At 56.7% G+C, this 19379-nt stretch overlaps 1 protein-coding gene across 5 annotated transcripts in view; it reads left to right on the forward strand.

Moving 5' to 3' along the window:
* The window catches only part of TBC1D16 (TBC1 domain family member 16), an 88933-nt gene extending 70530 nt beyond the window's left edge, over positions 1 to 18403 (forward strand). For 2 of the 5 annotated variants that reach the window (XM_055408411.2, XM_055408412.2), the window contains exons 4-12: positions 2258 to 2419; positions 3478 to 3625; positions 4578 to 4745; positions 5279 to 5427; positions 6047 to 6181; positions 6952 to 7138; positions 9184 to 9363; positions 11946 to 12092; positions 12927 to 18403. In XM_055408411.2, the coding sequence (XP_055264386.2) occupies positions 2258 to 2419; positions 3478 to 3625; positions 4578 to 4745; positions 5279 to 5427; positions 6047 to 6181; positions 6952 to 7138; positions 9184 to 9363; positions 11946 to 12092; positions 12927 to 13175 (1525 nt within the window). In that variant the 3' untranslated portion in view covers positions 13176 to 18403. The remainder of the gene's footprint in view (positions 1 to 2257; positions 2420 to 3477; positions 3626 to 4577; positions 4746 to 5278; positions 5428 to 6046; positions 6182 to 6951; positions 7139 to 9183; positions 9364 to 11945; positions 12093 to 12926) is intronic. The other 3 variants (XM_055408414.2, XM_055408413.2, XM_055408416.2) reach the window with 3 other exon arrangements.
* Positions 18404 to 19379: the final 976 nt, after the last annotated feature.

Raw genomic sequence — 19379 nt, forward strand, 5'->3', positions numbered from 1 at the left:
CTGGGAGCTGGAGATGCAGAAGAGCAAATGAGATACAGCTCTTAACCCCATGGCAGTGGATCTTGAGGCAGAAACAGATGTGGCCCTTGGTGACCTAGATGACTGTACAGACATCTGCTATGACAGGCCTGAAATAACAAGAACCAAGGCTTCCATCAACTTTGCTCCAGTTTGAATGGTGGAACCCCAGCTGTAGGTCCCAACACAAGGTCTTGAATTAATCAATCAATCAATTAATTAATGCAAATAATTTCCCCCACAGGAGTTGTAAAAGGGTTCAGGCAGACTTCTGCCTGGGGGCAAGTTGCTACAGGAAGGTGTTGTGGTGGGGGGGTCCCTCTCTCTGGGGCTCCTTCCCCTCAGGGCCTCAGCCCTTCCACCACAGCAGGGAAGCAGTTTCAGCCAGGACTCGACCGGAGACAGTGTCCATCCTGGATCTGGTTTCTGCAAACCATGGCCTGCCCCATGGGGTGAGCAGCACATAGCATGTTGGGAAGAGCATGCAGATTTTAGAGGATCGTGGTGTGTGTGTGTGTGTGTGTGTGTGTGTGTGTGTGTGTGTGTAGTGGCGGTGGGGAGGGCTGAGGGAGGGGGTGCTGGAAATAATGCCACCCTTTAGTGGCCCCTCTCTGGCTGGGCTTGGAGGTGAGCCCGGATGGGCCGGCCCAGTCGGGAAGCATGCCAAGCACATGCTCTCTGGCCACTGCGGCCTCATTGTTCAGTAAGCAGATTATGAAATGCTGCGAGAAGCGGCATGGTAGGGGGCTGTCTTCAGCCCTGTGGCCTGCCTTGTTTTGCAAACAATCATTGCATAGGTCAGGGTCCCCTCGGGAGGACAGGGAATCCCTCAGCCTTTTTGGGTCTGAGTTTGTCGTGTGGCCGCGTGCTTCAGCTTATCTGCCTTTCTCCCCATCTGGTTGTCTGTCTTCACCTGAGTCTGTTTCCTGGGAGACCCCAGGTGCCCCTCAGAAATGGGGGAACTTGGCTCCACCCACCTCCTTAGGCAGGTAGGGAAGAACAGCACACCAGGCCCAGTGCTGTTCTAGAAGCAGCAAAGGTTCTAAGCCCAGTCTTTCTCTTTGAGGAAGTTCCGAATTAGACAGATGTGCGTGAACAATCCCGAGTGGCTTCCTTTGGAGACCTGGTGCCCATCTGAGGAAGAGGTGCCTTCAGATTAATTGCCTCCGACAATTTTATGTTCTTGGCTTAAACAGGAAAAGCGGGATAAAGCGACTGCACTCTTAGCTCTGCAGGATGTTGGGATTGGACCGATGTTTGCCTTTACTCTGACTGTATTTTAGCAGTCATCTGCTAGAGTTTACTATGAAATCTCAAGAGACAGCATTTTACCTGCAGTGTAGCTGATTCCATGAAATAAAATATTTTGTAACTGAGGGTCCAAATAAAACAATGAATTTTTTAAAGAGGCAGAATAAAAGAATGGGGTGGTATTGCTGAACTTTGAACTGAGAGGCCATCGAATACACTGGTGAAGGTGTGGGCCCCAAAGCTTGGGTTCAAATCCCAGCTCTACCACCTGCAAACTGTGTGACCTTGGAAAAGTTACTTAACCTTTCTGAGCCTTATTCCTATTCTGTACAATGGGGATAATAACCGCTCATTTCCTAGGATTATTGTGAAGATTTTATGTGATAAAAAGCACAGGGCAAGTGGTTAACACAGAGCCAGGCTCAACTAAACGTTTACTGTTAGAATTAATAGCATTACAGCAGAAACGTTTCCTTATGGAACCAATATTTTTTCAGGAAAATACTAAACCAGTGTGAACCCAAATGGAAGCCCCATGCTGTCTAAAACGCTCACGAAACTGGCTTCTTTTAGCAAGCCTTGAAAACCAGGGTGCCCAGCACTGAGCACTGTTCATTCTACTAGAAGCCCTGTTATTATCTTCACTTTGCAAAGGAAGAAACAGAGGTTCAGAGAGGCTTGCTAACTTCCCCAGGGTCACACAGCAAGGGCTCAAATCCAGTCAGACACCTCAGCTGTCATTATGACAGCCCAGTGTCTTTACAGAGGTGGGACAGAATTTGGTCACAAGAAGTGCTGTGATGGGATTCATTCATTCAATCAATCATTCATTCATGGATGCTCATGGAGAACCTCTCTGGGCACGATGTGCTCCGGTATGTCTCTGAGCAGACACACATGTTTAAACGGTTTCCCCTAGCCCTCCCTGCCCTTCCCCCCATGACCGCGTGACAGACATGTGTGGCCCTCACATGACTTGCTCCACCAGCTCCCCCTCCAGCGTGGATGCCCACCTTCAGTTCCCGGATGGCAGTGGCCTCCTGCAGCCCCCGCGCTGGGACGAGCCGCAGAGGGCTGGCGCCCTGGAGCAGATCTGCGGCGTGTTCCGAGTGGATTTGGGCCAGATGCGCTCCCTCCGTCTCTTCTTCAGGTGAGGCCCTTTTGGCCATGTCCTGGAAGCTGCCCATGCACCGCCGGGGCCCTGGGGGGCCGTGCTTGGGTCTAGGAGCCTGACATTCCCAACCGTCTGCTTCCCAGCATCACTAGTGCCCTCTCGGCAGTGCCCCATGATGGCTGCCCCGCGGGAGCCGGGTCTAGGTAGCTCCCAAACTCTTTCCTCTACCTTCAGTGTGATGGTAGCAGCTGTTGCTTGCAGCTCTGGTTTGGGGGAGGATGACAAACCGGGCTACACAGACAGCAGTGGCTGCAGACAGCTCCCAGTCACCCAGTCAGAGGCCCAACTGCTCTGTGCATGCTCAGGACAGCCTATGGCTTTCTAGAGGGAGGCACCATTTCCTTCATGATGGAGGACCATCCCTTTCAGTTCCCCGCCCAACAGCCACCTCAAGTCTCTCTTCCTGAAAGCTGCAGGACAGCACCAGCCAAAGACAAGTGCTTCAAAGAAGCAGTTGTGTCTCTGGGGGAGTTCCCAGACCCAGAGCCCCATCCCGCCTTTCAGGGAAGGGCAGTCAAGGTCAGGCGATGGCCCTGAGGCATAAATAGTGAATTTCTCTGTAGGATTTTCCCAGAGTGACTTCTGTGCTCGATGGAAAGCCCACTGGAGGGGAGTCCCTTAGTGCCCACCCATCTGGGTTCCAAATCTGATTCCATGTGAGGGCATCCACCCCTAGGAGATGGATGATATGATATCATGATATCTCCATGATATCCAGGACAGAAGGGAGGATATGACCTGGCCGGCAGGGGAGGGGACTAAACGCTGCTCTGGCAGATCTTCTGGGGGCGAGGACAGTCCCACCTGGGGCCTCCCTAGGAGGGAGCTGCTTTTCCTTCTTCAGCAAAGAGGGTGATGGCTTCTGTGTGGGCATAATTCTGTCTGTTTCCTGCCAGCAGCCAAACTCCTGGGAGACTTTCTGTTTCCTGCCTCTGAGGTCGGGTGATAGCGGCCTCTGATTATACTTGGAAATAAAAACCCATGTTTACATATTCATGGGTCTGTTCTCTTCCCCCCTTCCCATGTCCGCTCAGCGATGAGGCCTGCACTAGTGGCCAGCTGGTTGTCGCCAGTCGGGAAAGCCAGTACAAGGTGTTCCACTTCCACCACGGTGGCCTGGACAAGCTGCCTGACGTGCTTCAGCAGTGGAAATACTGCGCGGAGACCCACCTCAAAGACCAGGTAGCTAGGGAGGGAGGAATGCGTGCTGCCCACCCCCCATGAGGAGGCCCTGTCCCCACCCCGGAGGCATCTGGCGACTGAGACCCACCCGTCCGCTCCCCTCCCTTCCTGCCTCCCTTCCAGCCAGGATCAGAACACCCACTCTCTCCCTTGGAGTCCCAGGCCTCAAGGGTGTGACCTGTGGCCTCTAGGGGCCAACAGAGCAGCAGCTTGGGGTTTAAAACATGTGCCCAGGCTTCTGGGAAAGGCAGTACTCCGCACTTGAAAAATCATGTTTTGACAAGGCTTCCTGCCATATTTTCCTCAATCTACATACAAATGTAATAAGAGCTCTTTAATTATCTGTTTAAGATAGTGTATGTGCTTATTAGAAACGGGCTGACTTTAAAATTCCTTTCCTTCCCACAGAGCCTCCTGCTGGCTTCCCTTATTACAGTAGCATGGCTTTTTTTTCCCCCTACATTGAACAACCTTTGATTTTTGAATTAAATGTCAGCTGCAGTTTTGCCCTGGATCCGTGACTGCCCGTGGAGACAACCTGACAGGCGGGCTCCCCGCTCGCAGAACAGCCATCCCTTTGTATGTGGCCAATCACATGTAATTTATTGCAGGCCCTCCCGGCAGAGGGAAGTTGGCCGTCCCAGGCATTAATTCCGTCTTTGCGGCGGGGCCGGAGGGAGAGTCGGGGGGGAGAGGCGGTCGGTGGGAGTGGGCCGGGAGCCGGGAGCGCGAAGGGGGACCATGGTAAGCGGACGGTATTTTCATTTTAATTGCGTCTAATTACACTTGCCATTTAGGGGTTTGTATGCGGGGGAGAGGCGTCCCCCGCTTTTCAGAAGAAGGGACGGGGGGGGGGAGGCGTTTACATCCCGCGAAGAGCGCGGGCTGTCTTCGAAAGCCGAGCGTCTGAGCCACTGATTCACACCCCCGCCCCGACGGTCCTCGCGTCCAGCAGGTCGCCGACGAAAAGACGTGTATGCAGTTCTCCATCCGGCGTCCCAAACTGCCGTCTTCCGAGACGCACCCCGAGGAGAGCATGTACCGACGGCTGGACGTGGCGGCCTGGCTCCGCCACCTGAATGCGCTGGGGCAAGTGGAAGAGGAGTACAAGCTCCGCAAGGTGAGGCCCGGCGCGCCCGCGGGCCCGGCGGCTTCGAGGCCAGGGATCGGGGCCGGCCCACGGGCCGCTGCCTCCGGCCGGGTTTCGGGGGCGGGGTTGGGGGCGGCGGTCCGTCCGCTGACGCCAGCGGCTGTGTGAACGCGCCCGATAGAGCGATCAAAGCCGCTGCGATGAAAAAGCAACCTCCGGAGCGGGTTCGGGGTACCCCGCGACAGCGTGTATAGAAGAGCTCGCAGCCCGCGCCCGCGATTCCAAAACCGGGATTAAGGCCCTGACGTGAGAACGACAGGTTAATCTGAGCGCCGCACCAGGGGGGGGCATTGACATTGAAATGAGCCTGGTTTGTGTCCTGTATGGGAATGGGGGGCCGGCACTTTCCCCTTCTAAACATGTGCAAATTGCAGCGATCTGAATCAAGGCATCAGTTGTCAAGAAGGCGCAGCAAAGCCACCAAAACACAGATCTCCGGGGATTTGGGGGTGCTTTGAGCGGTCCTGCTTTGGCCCCTCCCCAACTTTTGCCGCTTCTTCCAGGCCATTTTCTTCGGCGGCATTGATGTGTCAATCCGAGGGGAGGTCTGGCCCTTCCTGCTGCGTTATTACAGCCACGAGTCGACGTCGGAGGAAAGGGAGGCGCTGCGGGTGCAGAAGAGAAAGGAATACGCCGAGATCCAGCAGAAAAGGTGACCGCGGCGCCCGACCGGGGCCCCCGCGAGCCGCGGAGGGGAAACCCCCGCCCCCCTCCCCGGAGCCGCGGAGGGAAATGCCATTTGGAAAGGCAATTTGAGGTGCAATTCAGCATTGATAATATGTTCCGTGACCCATAGTTTCCTTGGAAAATGGGTCTCCCAGGACCGTGAGCGATGGGTCTGGATAAGTGCAGTCATTACCCCCGCGCCCGGCCCCGGGACTGGCTCTCTTTAGCTCGCATGTCAAGGTTTCAGAATTCTTTTTAAACATACTTAACGAGGCGCTGACATCCCACCACTGAACGCCAGGGTGGTAGCAGGGCGGGGGTCGAGGGGAGGGCAGCTGGAAACTGGGGTTGCTGAGGTCTGTTGGGCCTCCCTGACCCTGTAGTTTCGGTGAGCTCTGCCCCGGATGCTGGGACCGGTGAGACCGACTTAATTTGGGAAAGCCTTGTGCACAGCGCCACTACCCTGCCCGGAGTCAGTGGCAGCTGGAGGGTTGGCCACCGACCCCAGTTCCCATCTTCGAGCAGGGCGGGAAGGGGCGCCCCTGGCGGCCTGGAGCGGGTGGGACGCTTGCTGACCTCCCAGCGGGCTCTCTGCTCCGTGCCAGGCTCTCCATGACCCCTGAAGAGCACAGAGATTTCTGGCGGAATGTGCAGTTCACCGTGGACAAGGATGTGGTTCGGACCGATCGGAGTAACCAGTTCTTCCGAGGCGAAGGCAATCCCAACGTGGAGAGCATGAGGTACTGCCTCCCTGGCCAGCAGGGTTCCTTCCCAACTGGGTTTCACTCCCATCTGCCGCCCCGGAGCCTCACCTCACCCTTCAGGTCTCAGCTGACACTCTGGGAAGTGGACCAGCCGCAGAAGCTTCTGCAGGGGTCAAGGATCTTTCTTCTAGGTTCAGTGCCCCAGAATCAGAGTCCTTAGCTATTTCAGGCAATGTCAATGGGCCCCTTATTGTCCTAGTGACCCGGGGAAGGCCTGGAAGCCCCTCCCAAAGGTACTAGCAAAGGCCCCGCCCTCTGGGCATCCACCAAGCCTAACCTTGCTTGGCCCACACCAGCTGTGAACCCGTCCCCCCCACCCCGAGTGACTCCCTCTCCCATTGGGTGGTCCTCTGGGAGATCAAGCCACACAGGGGCTGAGGCTGGCATCTCTGACATTCTGTTGCCTCCTGGCAAATAATTGCACAAAATTAGCAGCCCATAAAAAAAGTCCCTGCCAGCCCACCCTTTGTCACAGGCAGTCAACCATTAAGAAAATCAGACCCACATTCTTTCTTGCTCTGCTCTAGAGGATTGGGGCTTGTGAGTGCCTAAGTGCAGGCCCTTACCTTTCCCCAAGCTCTGGAGATGATCCTGGGAGCTGCTCTCCTTCCTCTAAGATCAAGGTGAAGCATAGGGTCCTGGAGAGCCCAGAGTGTCCAGCCTGGGGTTCTACTGGCCTGGACAACACACCACTATGTTATGGCCACCCTCCACTGACCTCCCTGCTCTCTGCACTGCATCTCCAGGAGGATCCTGCTGAACTATGCGGTGTACAACCCAGCCATCGGCTACTCCCAGGGCATGTCGGACCTGGTGGCCCCCATCCTGGCCGAGGTCCTGGATGAGTCGGACACCTTCTGGTGCTTTGTGGGTCTTATGCAGAACACAATCTTTGTCAGCTCCCCTCGGGACGAGGACATGGAGAAACAGCTGGTGAGGCTCTCAGATGTGTGTGGCTTGGCTGCTGTGGGTCGCCAAGCAGCGGGAAAGCCAAGGTGGGCCTTGCTGATGGACTGTGGGGGGCTTAGCCCTGGGCCCGTGGACTAGGACCAGCTCCCCCAGGAGGGATACACGCTGTTCCCAGGTCCCAGGACACATGCTGCCATCCTCACCTCACACTCCTGCAGTCCAGAGGCTCCTCATGTGGCCTCCCTCCTCCCTGCATGTGGCATCCTAACCCAGGTTCCCTGGGGGGAAGGGTCACTATCACACCTGGCCCTGTGCTTTATATAATGTGTTCTCAGTGCATCTGGGTCCCCCACAGGGGACACAGCCAGGGTTCCGAGGGATGGGAATGGGAGGGGGAGGCCCAGTGGATAGTCATCACAACCCCACCCTGAGGGAAGCAGGCCTGTTGTGCCCAGGCAGCTCTCCTCCCACCCCCTGCTAACCTACACAGACCAGGCAGCACTGAAAATTGGGAGTGAGGAGGCAAAACTGGGTGCGGTGGGGCCAGGAGTGCGCACTCTTCCCTTCCTTGTGTACTCCAGTCGCCTGGCAGGTGCTGCTGGCACTGGGACATGGTCTCAGGTCCCCAGTCTGAGAGATTCTCAGCCTGGAAGTGATAATGCAAGGGCAGGATGCTGGGTGTGCTGGGCAGTGATACAAAAAGAGCTCTGGTGATAGACAGGGAACCAGCACAGGAGTCCCAGCGTCTCCTGGGCCAGGCTGAACCCACGGCACACGGGGTCTGGCCCTGAATGTTGCCAGACCTGCCAGGACTTGGCTGAGCAGGCCTTTTAGGGCAGTGACACTGAGTGGCCCGGTCAGGTTGGCGGCTCACATGCAGTGAGGCTCGAGCTGAATGGAGGGCCTCGAACGCCAGACCAAGGAGCACTCCTGTTGACTAGCCGTTGGAAGCTGGTGAAGACTGTGGATGGGAGAGAAGGACATGGCAGGGGGATTGGAGGAGAGGGAGCCGGGAGCAGGGAGATGGGGATGTAAGGGGAAGGTAAGGGGCACCAGAGCAGGGGTGGGGGGCATCCATGAGGGAGGGAGGAAGGGGGTCAGCTGCTTGCGTGGACTTGCTGACCCTGCTGTGGGCCACTGGGTGAAGAAACTGGCCAGTCTGGAAGGATCCTCAGAGTCAGTTTCCGTGCCACCCCAGTGGCTGTCTCAAGTAGGAACAATGGGCTGTTTGTGTGGGAAGGGGCCTGTGAGTCACCAAGACCCCACCCCCACCCACCCCCCCGCAGGATCCCCCGGCTGCGATCTCAGCCGAGCCTGCCCGTTCCCCGCTCTCTGTGTTGGCTCTGTGATGTCAGGTTTCCACGGTACCTGGGGAGGCAATTACGGGCTCTGACGTGATTCGCCACTGACGGCTCCACAGCACATGGCCCCGTGACTCGTTAGCTGCTGGAGATCGATTTTACAACGGTGCTGGTGAAGTCAGCAGCCCAAGCCGGGTGCTGCCAGAAATAGCCTTAATCTGGTCCCACGTCACTGGGTGGTGACCTGAAGCGCAGGAATAGAGCCTCTTGGGGTTCAGAAACACCCCCTCTCTGCTCTGAATCAGCTATGGGAGATGATGAATCTAGGTGATTGGAGCGGAAGGTGGTTGAGTGGGTGCGGGGGAGGGGGCGTTGGCAAAAGGATGCTTTGCTCGACATCTCAGGAAGGAGGGGGCGTCAGAAACAGCCCATGTGGTGCCTGAGAGCCAGGGGTCTTCCTAGTCTCAGATCTGCCACCCGCCTCCTGGGCCACAGCAGGTTGCTCTTGCTGTCCCTTGCCACAGCCTCCAGAACAGTCCGAAATCTGGGCTAAACTGACCAAGACAGATGTGAGTCGGACTTCCAGTGACAGAACAGAATAAGTGGGTGCAGACCCATGAAGCAGAGAGAGACCTCACGGGTGGCATACCTGCTCTGATGGTTTGGGGGGGCCCGACAAGGAAGGGCCTTGGTGGGAGGGGGCTTCTGGGCCAGGCAGGCAGGCCTGCTCGGGGCTGGGGGGCCCATTCCTCTTGGCCTTGCCCCCAGCTGTACCTGCGGGAGCTGCTGCGGCTGACCCACGTACGCTTCTACCAGCACCTGGTCTCGCTGGGCGAGGACGGCTTGCAAATGCTCTTCTGCCACCGCTGGCTCCTGCTGTGCTTCAAGCGGGAGTTTCCTGAGGCTGAGGCGCTGCGGATCTGGGAGGCCTGCTGGGCCCACTACCAGGTGAGCCAGGCGGGGCGCCCAGGGCTGGGGGCTGGGACAGTGGTCCCGCACCTGACGTACGACAAGGGCAGGGTGCCCGCATAACCGGGCACCTCCTCTGGGGTGCCCTTGCTCCACCATCCCTGGCCCCTCACAGGCCACATTCAGCCCCTCACACGGCGACTGCCTTCTAGTCCCACGTGGCCAGCCTCCGACCTGCAACTCGCCTCCCAAGTAACTGAAATCGATGCAAATTGCCCACTGACTGCGCTCATTACCACGTTCTGGGGCTGAGCACGCTCCTGTCACAACCAATCAGTGTGAAAGACATTGCGGGACCAAACAGGACGCTGATGCCCACATGCCGGACCCAGTGCCCGCCCGCCTGCCCTCCTCGAGATGGCTCAGGGAAAGGGCCCCAAGATCCTGCTTCCCTGCCAGCCCCTCTGAGAGCCCAGGCCCCGCTCACTGTTGCCTCGCAGGGACGTGATTTCCCCTTGCCGTCCTTCGTTATCAGCATCTCCTCAACAAATTCCCCTGAGAGCCTCGCACTGGCCCTGTCACACGGCTTTAACGCCCAAATTAGCAACAAGCAGGCCATGTTAAAGGATAGGCAAGTCTCTCTGAATCCATCAGCCTTAAAAAAAAAAAAAAATAGTATTGACGCATCCGAGAGGTGGCCAGGACCATTTCTGCAAGAGCGGCCTCCATCCTTCCTACAGCAGCTGGCGCAGCTTGGATTAGACAAACCTTGCTGATAGATGCGCACGCCCACCAGCCCTCAGAAATGTGCATCAGCGTCTGCCCTCCTTACAAGTGTCGAAGAAGGATTGTGTCTGATAGAAGTGAATCTGAAGAAGCCTGCTGCCGGTGCCACGGGCTGTTCTGTATTCATCCATCCTCGCCCACCTCCTCTCCTGCTCCCTCCCGGCCCACGTCTGGGCTGTGTGGATTAGCCTGCTCCGTGTGTACTGCAGGGTGGAATCTAGGAATCACTGGCAAAGATGGTCCAAAACACTGAATCACATTTAAAAGAAAAAAAAAAGTGTGTCCGTTTTGCACAAAGCCTCACTGCCTGTTTTCTAGCAGCAAATTTGCCACCTTCGGGACATCACATTTAGGCTAATGTTACATGTGAACCCAGAGCATCACCCAACAGATGGGGCCATTTCTCAGGCTAAATTTAGCCTCATTTGGCCCCACCCCTTGATCAAATTAGTGGCAGGAGGTTGAGGCGGGGGGATAGTAGGATGGGGGTAGTCGGGGTAGGCTAATTCATTAGAGTGAGCTCTGGTGGGAGGTGGGGGCGGTCACTACCAGCTGGTTTAACTTTAAAGTGTCCCCGGAGTGTGAAAGGCTCTGTTTTCTTCATTTATTACACTTCCAGTTTGCCCTCGGGGGATGGGCCGCCCTGGGCCTGGTCCAGCGAACTGGAGTTAGTCCGGTACTGCCGTCCAGCCCCCTTTAGAATGTGCCCTATCTTTCCTTCCCCGTAATCCTCTCCCAGAGGAGCTGGACATGAACCTTCCTGGAACTCCTCCGCTGTCCCCCTGACCCCACCCCACCAGCCCCAGCTGCAATTCAAATAGCTGCAGAAGGACCGTTCTGAGCCGCAGCAAGACCATTCCGGATTATCCAATTCAGAGGAAGGGGCTGGGCAGTCTGGGAATGGCCTTTGTAGAGTGGGTGGGATGTGGGGGTGTTTGCTGCCCGTAACCTCTGCCCGCGCATCCAAGGCTCTGCCTGGCCCTGCTTGGGAAGGAACAGGGCTCTGTCTGGTTGGGTGGCCGACGTCAGGAGACTAAACACAGGCTTCCTGGTGGTCCGTGTCCTTCCTTTGCCCCCGGGAGCTAATGTGACTCAAAGGCGGTGTGCCCTCCGCGCATCCGGGCCGGAGAGCACACAGGATGTACCCCGTGAGGACCAAGCGCCAGCATCCTGCTGCAGGCCCGGCCTTGCTGGGTAGCAAAGTGTGAGGCAGCCTCCAGGGAAGGCAGCAGAGTCCTCGATGGGGCCTGAAATCTGGTTAAAGAGGGTGGGCTCGTTGTAGGGAACTATGGGGAGCTGCTGTGCTTGGCTCTGAGGCTCTCCTCCCCACTTTTCTTACCAACAAACCTAAGAGTCATCTCTGGGGCACAAGTTGGGACATTTGGCCTCAAGGCAGAAGCACGATGACCAGTGGGTGGCTGCCGGAAAGTTCATCTTCCTTGATAGCATGTCCCACCACCCACTGGAGTAGGGTTCTGACCCAGTCTCTCAAGACCCCAGAATGGGTAGTAGCCAGGCTTCGGAGGAGCATGTTCTTTGCCCATGTGCTGGAGAGGCTCCTAGAGGACTCCCCAGAAGGGACCAGCAGCCTGTCGGTGACCAGCCCCAGCATCGCCCTTTTGCGTGTCACAGCAGTCTTTGGATGTAGGTGAGGACACTGGCCCATTTGCAGGTGGGGAAACTGAGGCGGCTGCTGGGCTTGCCCAGGGCCACACAAACCCAGACGGCCTCACCTAGGAGCCCCTGACCCCATAGCTCTGCTTGTCGCCTCTACCGGCAGTCAGGACCCGGGGCTGGGTCAGGGGCCTTATCTGAACCCACTCTCTACCCCCCAGACAGATTACTTCCACCTTTTCATCTGCGTGGCCATCGTGGCCATCTACGGGGATGATGTCATTGAGCAGCAGCTGGCCACCGACCAGATGCTTCTGCACTTTGGAAACCTGGCCATGCACATGAATGGGGAGCTTGTTCTCAGGAAGGTGAGTGTGGCCCCTCCACACGCAGCCCTGCCCAGCCTTGTAGAGAGCCCCACCTCTGCTTCCAGAGCTCCACCCTTACAGGCCCCCTTATAAGCTCCACCCCCAACATTTGTAAATTCCTGCCCACATGCAGAGCCCCGCCCCCACCCTCCATCCTGGGAGCTCCCCACCAAGGTCAGAATGTCTGGCAGCTGCTCAGGGCACCCATCAGGCTGACAAAAGAGGCCCTTCTCCTCATGGAAGGAACAGATTACCCATTTTGACAGACAGGTCCTCCACTGTGAGGCACCTCACTCATATCCCAGAGGTGGGAAAACTAAGCAGGAGGCTTAGGGAGGGGAGGTAGCCAACCTTTCATCCAAGGTTAGTGGGATAAATGGGGCCTTTGCCACCTCCCTACTTCCCAGGTTCCAGCTGGAGACACTGCTTAAAGCTTTCTGGTGTTTTCCAGGGGCAGCGAGGAGGGCCTGGGGTCAGGGGTGGAGTGGGCAGGAAGAGGGCTTGAAGAAGTCCTGCAGGGCAAAGAGGTGGAGCCATGGGGCCAGGCTGAGCCAGGGAGGGACGGGGGGCCCTATTCCACTTTGGCTGCCCTATTCACTCACCTTCCATATGAAGGCTGTTGGGGGAGCCATCTTTGGGTCGAGCCTCATGGGAGCACAGCTTGTGAAACTTTATAGCCCCTGCCTTCAGCTGGATCAGGGTGTCGAAAGGGATGAGGCAGGCAGAGCCCTCGCCCTGACCTGGCACAAGGAGCACCCTCAGGTGCTGACTGTTGTTGCTCTTGGATCACTAGCTGCCCACTGTACCTCATCACCACTGTCCTTTTGTTTGCAGGCGAGGAGTTTGCTGTACCAGTTTCGCCTCTTGCCGCGGATCCCCTGTAGCCTGCACGACTTGTGCAAGCTGTGTGGGACTGGCATGTGGGACAGTGGTTACATGCCTGCCGTGGAGTGCACGGGCCAGCACCCAGGGTCGGAAAGCTGCCCGTACGGGGGCACCGTGGAGACGCCTTCCCCCAAGCCCCCCAGAGAAGGCAGGAAGGGCCCAAAGACGCCCCGAGAAGGCTTCAGTTTCCGCAGATAGGTTGGGCTCCCTGAGCTGGACAGGGGGTGAGGGGACCTCTGCCAGGTCCCAAGCATGGGGGAGGGGGTGGGGATGGGCGTGGAGGGGACAGGATGGTAGAAACGGAAGGAAAATGCCCTTCAGCAACATGAAGGGAAACTTTTCGTATTAAGGACAAAATTGGAGTCCGGAAGTGCCAGAAATAAAACCTGCCAGCTGCCCAGAGAAAAGTTGGCTCCCCAAACAGTGGGACCAGGATGCATGACCACCCTGCCTGGAGATGTAGGCTTGCTGGGTTCTCGTGTTGCCCACCTTTGATGTATCTCAACACAACCCAGGAGTTCCTCCAGCTTCATCAGTCACCAAAGGGTATTATTGCCAGGCACTGGGAAAGGCTGAGACAGAGGCAGAAGGAGAGAGACAGCACTGGGGAGCCCAGAACAAGGGGGTCCCATCCAGGCCCAGAGGCATTTTTGCAAGCTGGGCATACCCCCTCATCAGGCTTCATTCTTTGAATGAATCAAACAGACTCCACAGCTTCTCCAGCCACAGCTGCAAAGCTGATGTGAAGACATCTGCCAGAAAAAAAAAGAAAAGAAGGCCCCACCGATTTCAGGGTGGAGAGGTGTAAGAGCAGGCGGCTGGGGGCTTTCGCACCGTCCGTTTCAACATCCGACCCTCATTCCATCATGTGAAGGAATCTGCTGCCCGTGAGCCTGAGCACGGGCTGTTGAAGTGTTGGATTCTTCTCCCTTAGGTGAAGAATCGTCTACATTCGGCAGTGTTGAGGCCATTTTTACCAATACTGTGACCAACTTGGGGTTGGATAGGTCGAGGTGTGTGTGTATGTGTGTGTGTGTGTGCACGCAAAATTCTCTGAAGGGAATCTGCAGTGTTTGAGGGAACTGACAATGTGAACTGACCAACCAAGACAAAGGCAGCTGAAAGTGCCAGAAACACTCCCACTTCCCTGCAGGGTCTGTGTTCTGCCGTGACCGCCGGTCTTCTGTAAGTCAGCGTCTCGGTCAGATGTGCGAGTGACCACAGTACAACAGCCGTCACTCAGGGCACCCCTGCTTTCTGTGTGGGAACCAGGTCTTCCCAGCACACTCTCCCTACTCCCAGAGCCTCCCCAGTTGCTCCTTCTGGGGCTTAGAGGAGGACAGACAAGGACATGGGAAGGCTCCCAGCCAGCATAGAGGACTGGAGCTATTTGCACGGGAAGCCACCCTCTTGAACTGACCGGAACAAGGAGCCTGGAATCGTTCCTTGAATCCTCCTGAATGTCCTGGGGAGAAAAATCCTTGAAGTGCTGAGAGTCATCACAGAGGCACAGCCCAACCAAGGCTCCTTCCTGCCCTCGGCTTTTCTCACTGAGAGTGGACGCTGCTGGATGGCGCCACTTTAAAAAGTTGTTTATCAACAGGAAAGAGGAAGTTATCAGCCTCTTCCCTCCTCAGCTACTCTGAGACCATGTCCTCCAGTGGGCAGAAGACTCACACTGGGACTTCCAGGTTGCTGACACCTCGGTCCAAGAGCCTTTTGGGGAGACTGTCCTGGAGCCCCATCAGTGCCCAGATCTTGGGGTACCAACCATTATAGTCCAGCAACAGGGTCCAGGCTGGATAGACTTCTCATCTGCTCAGCTTCTGGGCAAAGAGGATTGCCTTTCCATCCAGAGGATGGCTCCTGATCTGTTATGGAGGTGGCTTGAGTTACATAGGTACTATGTTGACCCTCCTCTAGAGACCACATCTCCACGAACAGGCGTATCAGTTACCCATTGCCACAGTAATGCTGCATAACAAATAGCCCCCAAACATGGCGGCCTCAAATAGCATGCATTTAGCTAGCCCTTGAGTCTGTGGGGCAGCAGCTCCAGCTGGGCAGTTCTGGTCTGGGTTGGGCTATTGAGTTCCAACAGAATGCTCACATACGTCGAGGTGTATAGAGGTCAGATGTGGCCCTTCTCCATGCCTCTTGCATCCTTCCCACAAGCCAGTCCTGGCCAAGGCAAAGGTGCAGAATCAGAAGTGTGCAGGCACCTTCCCAAGCCTTGACAGATGCTACCCCTGCCCAGCATCCCATTGGCCAAAGCCAGTCACATGGCCAGACTCAGCATCTAAGGGTGGGGAAGTGGACCCTCCTCTGCAGTAAGAGAAGTCACATGCCTAGGGGCTGGGGACTCAGGGAGGGGTGAGGAACCAGGCGGCTGGTAGGGAGCTGGAATTGGGAGTCTGCCACTACCGCCACAAAATCCTGGTCTAGATAATACTGTTTTGGAACTCACCTTTTATCAGGGGCATGACTTTCTACTAAAGGGACTGGAGATGCCTAAGCAGGGAAAGAGTGCTCCCCTCGCTTCCTCTGTAGCCAGAGTGCATCTGCACATTTTCTGATACCTTGTGCCTTTGGGCTGCTGTGTGGGGTGGAGGGAGAAGAGTCCTGGGTGGAAAGCACTCATTCTGAACCTCCTGGCTCCCACAGCCCCTCATCCTCACAGCTCCCCAAGACCTTGTACCAAGTGCCACCCCCGCCTTCACTGCTCCCACCTCACACTCTGTGTGCTGGGCCGGGCCCCAGTGTGGTCTGGGCTTCTTGGAGCAGCCAGGACCTCAAAAAGCCGAAGACCTGGGTGTATGGGCTCTGTGAGGTCCCACTGCTCCGGAGGGATGGAGAAAGCCCGCCCTTATACGGCTCCCTTAATCTGGATGCAATTAGAGGAAACCAGCCAAAAACCCTGCGGCAGCTGTTGCCCCAGGATTATTCCCAGCCAGCAAAAGGCATTAGGGTGATAATTCAGTCATTAGACTTCTAGCCTTCCCACCACCAGAACGTGCAAATACGGGATAATCAGCCCGGCACGGCCATCTTCCACGATGCTGCTTATTTAACCCATTTTTTAAAAATGACACTTAATGTTATTGGCTGGCGTGCATGTGCATGCATACTTATAAGTTTCCCCACTGCTAATGTCTGTGCTGACGTTACCTGATGTCGTCGAGGCCTCCGGGAAGAGAGGGCACCTTTGATGCCCACGTGCTGGCGAGGAAAGGTCAGAGGGGCACAGACTCACCAGCCCAGGGTGGGGTTCACCCTCCCAAGGAAGGGGAAACAGTGGCAGGATGAAGCTGGGCCCCGGGAAGTTGGGAGATGCACAGCTGGGGAAACGGTGGGATTGGGGTCTGATTAAGTGCAGAGGGGAACAGTGTGCTCTTCCAGAAGGTTCTGACTTAAGTCCCAGCAGGGAAGACTTGGAACTCACAAATCAAGGGAATCAGTGTTCTTGAGCCAATTAGAGAGGGAGGGATGGGCAGGCTGGGGAGGACCCGCCTCCAGCCCAGTCCACCTCTGCAGAGGAGGAGGGTCTGCAGTCTGGAAGGGCAGTTCCATTGGCAGCCATGGTCTGGACTCTATTAGCAAGCAGCACTGTGTTGTCTTGATAGGACAGGACAGTGTCAGGCACGACAGAGGTTTTTGAATCCAGGACCTTTGAGTTTTCTGTCAAAGAAAACTCTGCTGGGGGCAGACAGCTAGACAGGATGAAGATGCTGGTCCTGAAATGAGGGCAGAAATGGCTGGCAGAGGTCCCCCAGCTCTGACCTTTGATTAGGAAACAGGACAAAATCTGTGAATGGTGGTGGGGGGGCCTCTGTGGCTCTCCCCAGTGTTTTGTGAGGTCCCTCTGAGCTCTCTTGTCTGAGTCTTGTTTGGTAGAAATAGCTGGGAAGCGGCAGCCACAAAGTGGGCTGGGAATCTGCTCAAGGCTGTGCCCTGGCCCTGCGGAAGCCTCCATCTTCTGTTTAGCCTCTCCTCCCCCATGGAGGGAGACTGTGTGGTGGCAGGAGGGCCTGGGTTCACCCTGCTGAGGGAAGGAAGCCTCTTCCAGTTTGTCTGCCCAGCAGAGGCCCCTAGAGGCTGCCCTGCCTCAGAGGAAGGGGGCGGAGTGTCCCCGGGAAATCCCACACACACGTGCAGGGGTGTGGCCGGCCTGGGAGCTGTGCCACGAACCCACAGCAAGGGGAGGGAGCCTGTGGGTCTGGCCTGAGCCTGGGCGCTTCCCCTGGAGATCCTGGGGAACCAGATGGCTCAGGATCTGATTAGCCTTGGATTTCTAATCCGGGCTGCAAGGCCTTCCCTCCGAGTGAAAGCATTCTGTCCCCGGCCATCCCTGGCTCAGAAGAGGGACCTGCCCCCACAGTTGTGAAGCCTAAGGACAGGGCTCCCCTACAGAGGGTGAGCAGTGCTGTGTGGAAGGAAGACGCTTACCTAGGGGTCAGGAACCTGGTTCCCATCCTGCCTCTGACCCTTTCCAGGTGCGTGACCTCCCTACCCTGAGCCTCGGTTCCCTCATCTGTAGAATGGGAACACTGCCTCTGGATTAGCCCACCTCACAGGACTAGAGCGGGGACTCTCCAGGTGAAGGTGTCATGAAGATGGTTTCCCAGTCCCGGGGACCTCACCTGCCACTCAGGGAAGAGACCACTGACCTTGGCCTTGCAGCCTTGGCCGAGAGGCGGCGTGCTCCCAATCCAAGAGCTCGCCCTGCTTCAGGAGTCAGCAAAGCCCCTCCCTTCCACACGTCTGCCTGACTGCGCGTCCCCAGCCGGGGGGGCTCCTCTGTGCCTCTTGGGTGAAATTCACCCCATGCCACCTCACTCCTGCCACAGGGAAGACACCGGGAGCCATTACCTTGGTGGCCCCGACAGACGTGTCTGTGTGCAGCGTGCCTGGCTCTGCATCAGGACGTGGTCCAGGCCTCAGGGTCCTCCCCTGGGGCTGTGAAACCTACTCGAGCGGGGCAACGGGGAGGGGGCTGTGGTCCCCTGACTCAGGCTGTAGAGACTGGAGAGGGATGTCCCTGGCCCTCTGGGGGGCAGGGCAGGCGTGCAGACAGGCTGCAGGCATCTGGCCGTTAAACACATTGCGCTTATTTTCTAGGTAGGAAAGTATGTTTCTGGTTGAGAGATCAAGTCACTTGGTCATCTTCTCTCCAGCACCTTGGGTTAGTCAGAGGGCAGGGTTTCTGTTGTCTTAGGGAAAGTTTAAAGAAATTTCCACCATTACCAAACAATCACTGATGTCCGTGGCAAGCAATTCGTTCTCTGTATTTTGTTTTTTAAATACGATCGCCCGCTGCCCCAGGCTCGGGACTGGCCACTCTGACCGCCGGGGCTCCAGCCCCCACAGTGCTTCCGGCTCTCATGGATCCCACTGCAAAGTAAATAAAATCATACTGACAATAAACATATGCTCTGCGGCGCCTCTTAAGAGATCTGACAAGGTTTGTTAGATCCAAATGTGGCAGGTTCCGGTGCTGGGTGAAGAAGGCCCCCATGGTAGAGTAAGGAGGGCCAGAGGGCTGGCCAGTGGCAGGCCCTGCTCTGGGGAACCTGGCTGGCGGCCCAGGGGTCCATCAGGCATCTGAAGGGGATGGGCACTTGGCCTGCTAGAGGGGAGGAGCTGCTTGCCTTCCTGATGGAGAGTTAGTGGGCAAGTGCCCATGAACCCCAGTAACTGGGGGCCCTGAGACCGGCCCTAGCACCTGGAAACATATAGTGTTTTATTGTGATTTAGCTGCTAGGCCTCCAATTTCAGGAAAAGCCAGAGTCTTGCATTTGTAAACTTTTGGTGGAGGCAAAGAAGATGAATTTGACCTTTTTAAGGGTGGGATTCAGGCATGGGGCTTCTCTCATCCCCATGCCCTGGAGCCCTACTGCAGGGAACATGCCCCAGGGATTATAAGGAGGTGAGCAAGGGGGTAGGGGCTCATCTGGTTCTGGAGCATGCTGGTGGGTTGCGGGCTCTGGGCCCCAACATAGTGCCTAGGGGGTTGCAAACGTTTTCTGTGGTTTCCTATGTGCCTTTCTGTCCTTTTGCCTGAGAGGGGAGGAGGGCTTATGTGCCACCATCCTGAACATTGGCACCAAGGGTCTCGTGTCTTCAGAGTCTGTCTCACCCTCCACCTACCTGGCCTTGGCTGAGACCACAGAGAACTTCATCACCCCTTCTCTGCAGTCATACCCCTGCCTGAGGCTGGCTGACCACACAGCCAGGAGGGGCAGCAGGCCCAGGTGATGCTTCAGCTGCTGTGCATGGCTGGCGGCTCCACTTAGAGAAACCGTTACTTGTCCTTTGGGGGAGGTGCCACTTCTCCCTCATGTCCCATTCTAACCTGGGAGCTGAAGTCACAGCTGATGGCCGAGTGCAGACAGAGAGGGAGCT

This window comes from Moschus berezovskii, chromosome 20 (genome assembly GCF_049115385.1).
Source record: "Moschus berezovskii isolate FMDL1 chromosome 20, NW_MosBer_1.0, whole genome shotgun sequence".
NCBI classification, from domain to species: Eukaryota; Metazoa; Chordata; class Mammalia; order Artiodactyla; family Moschidae; genus Moschus; species Moschus berezovskii.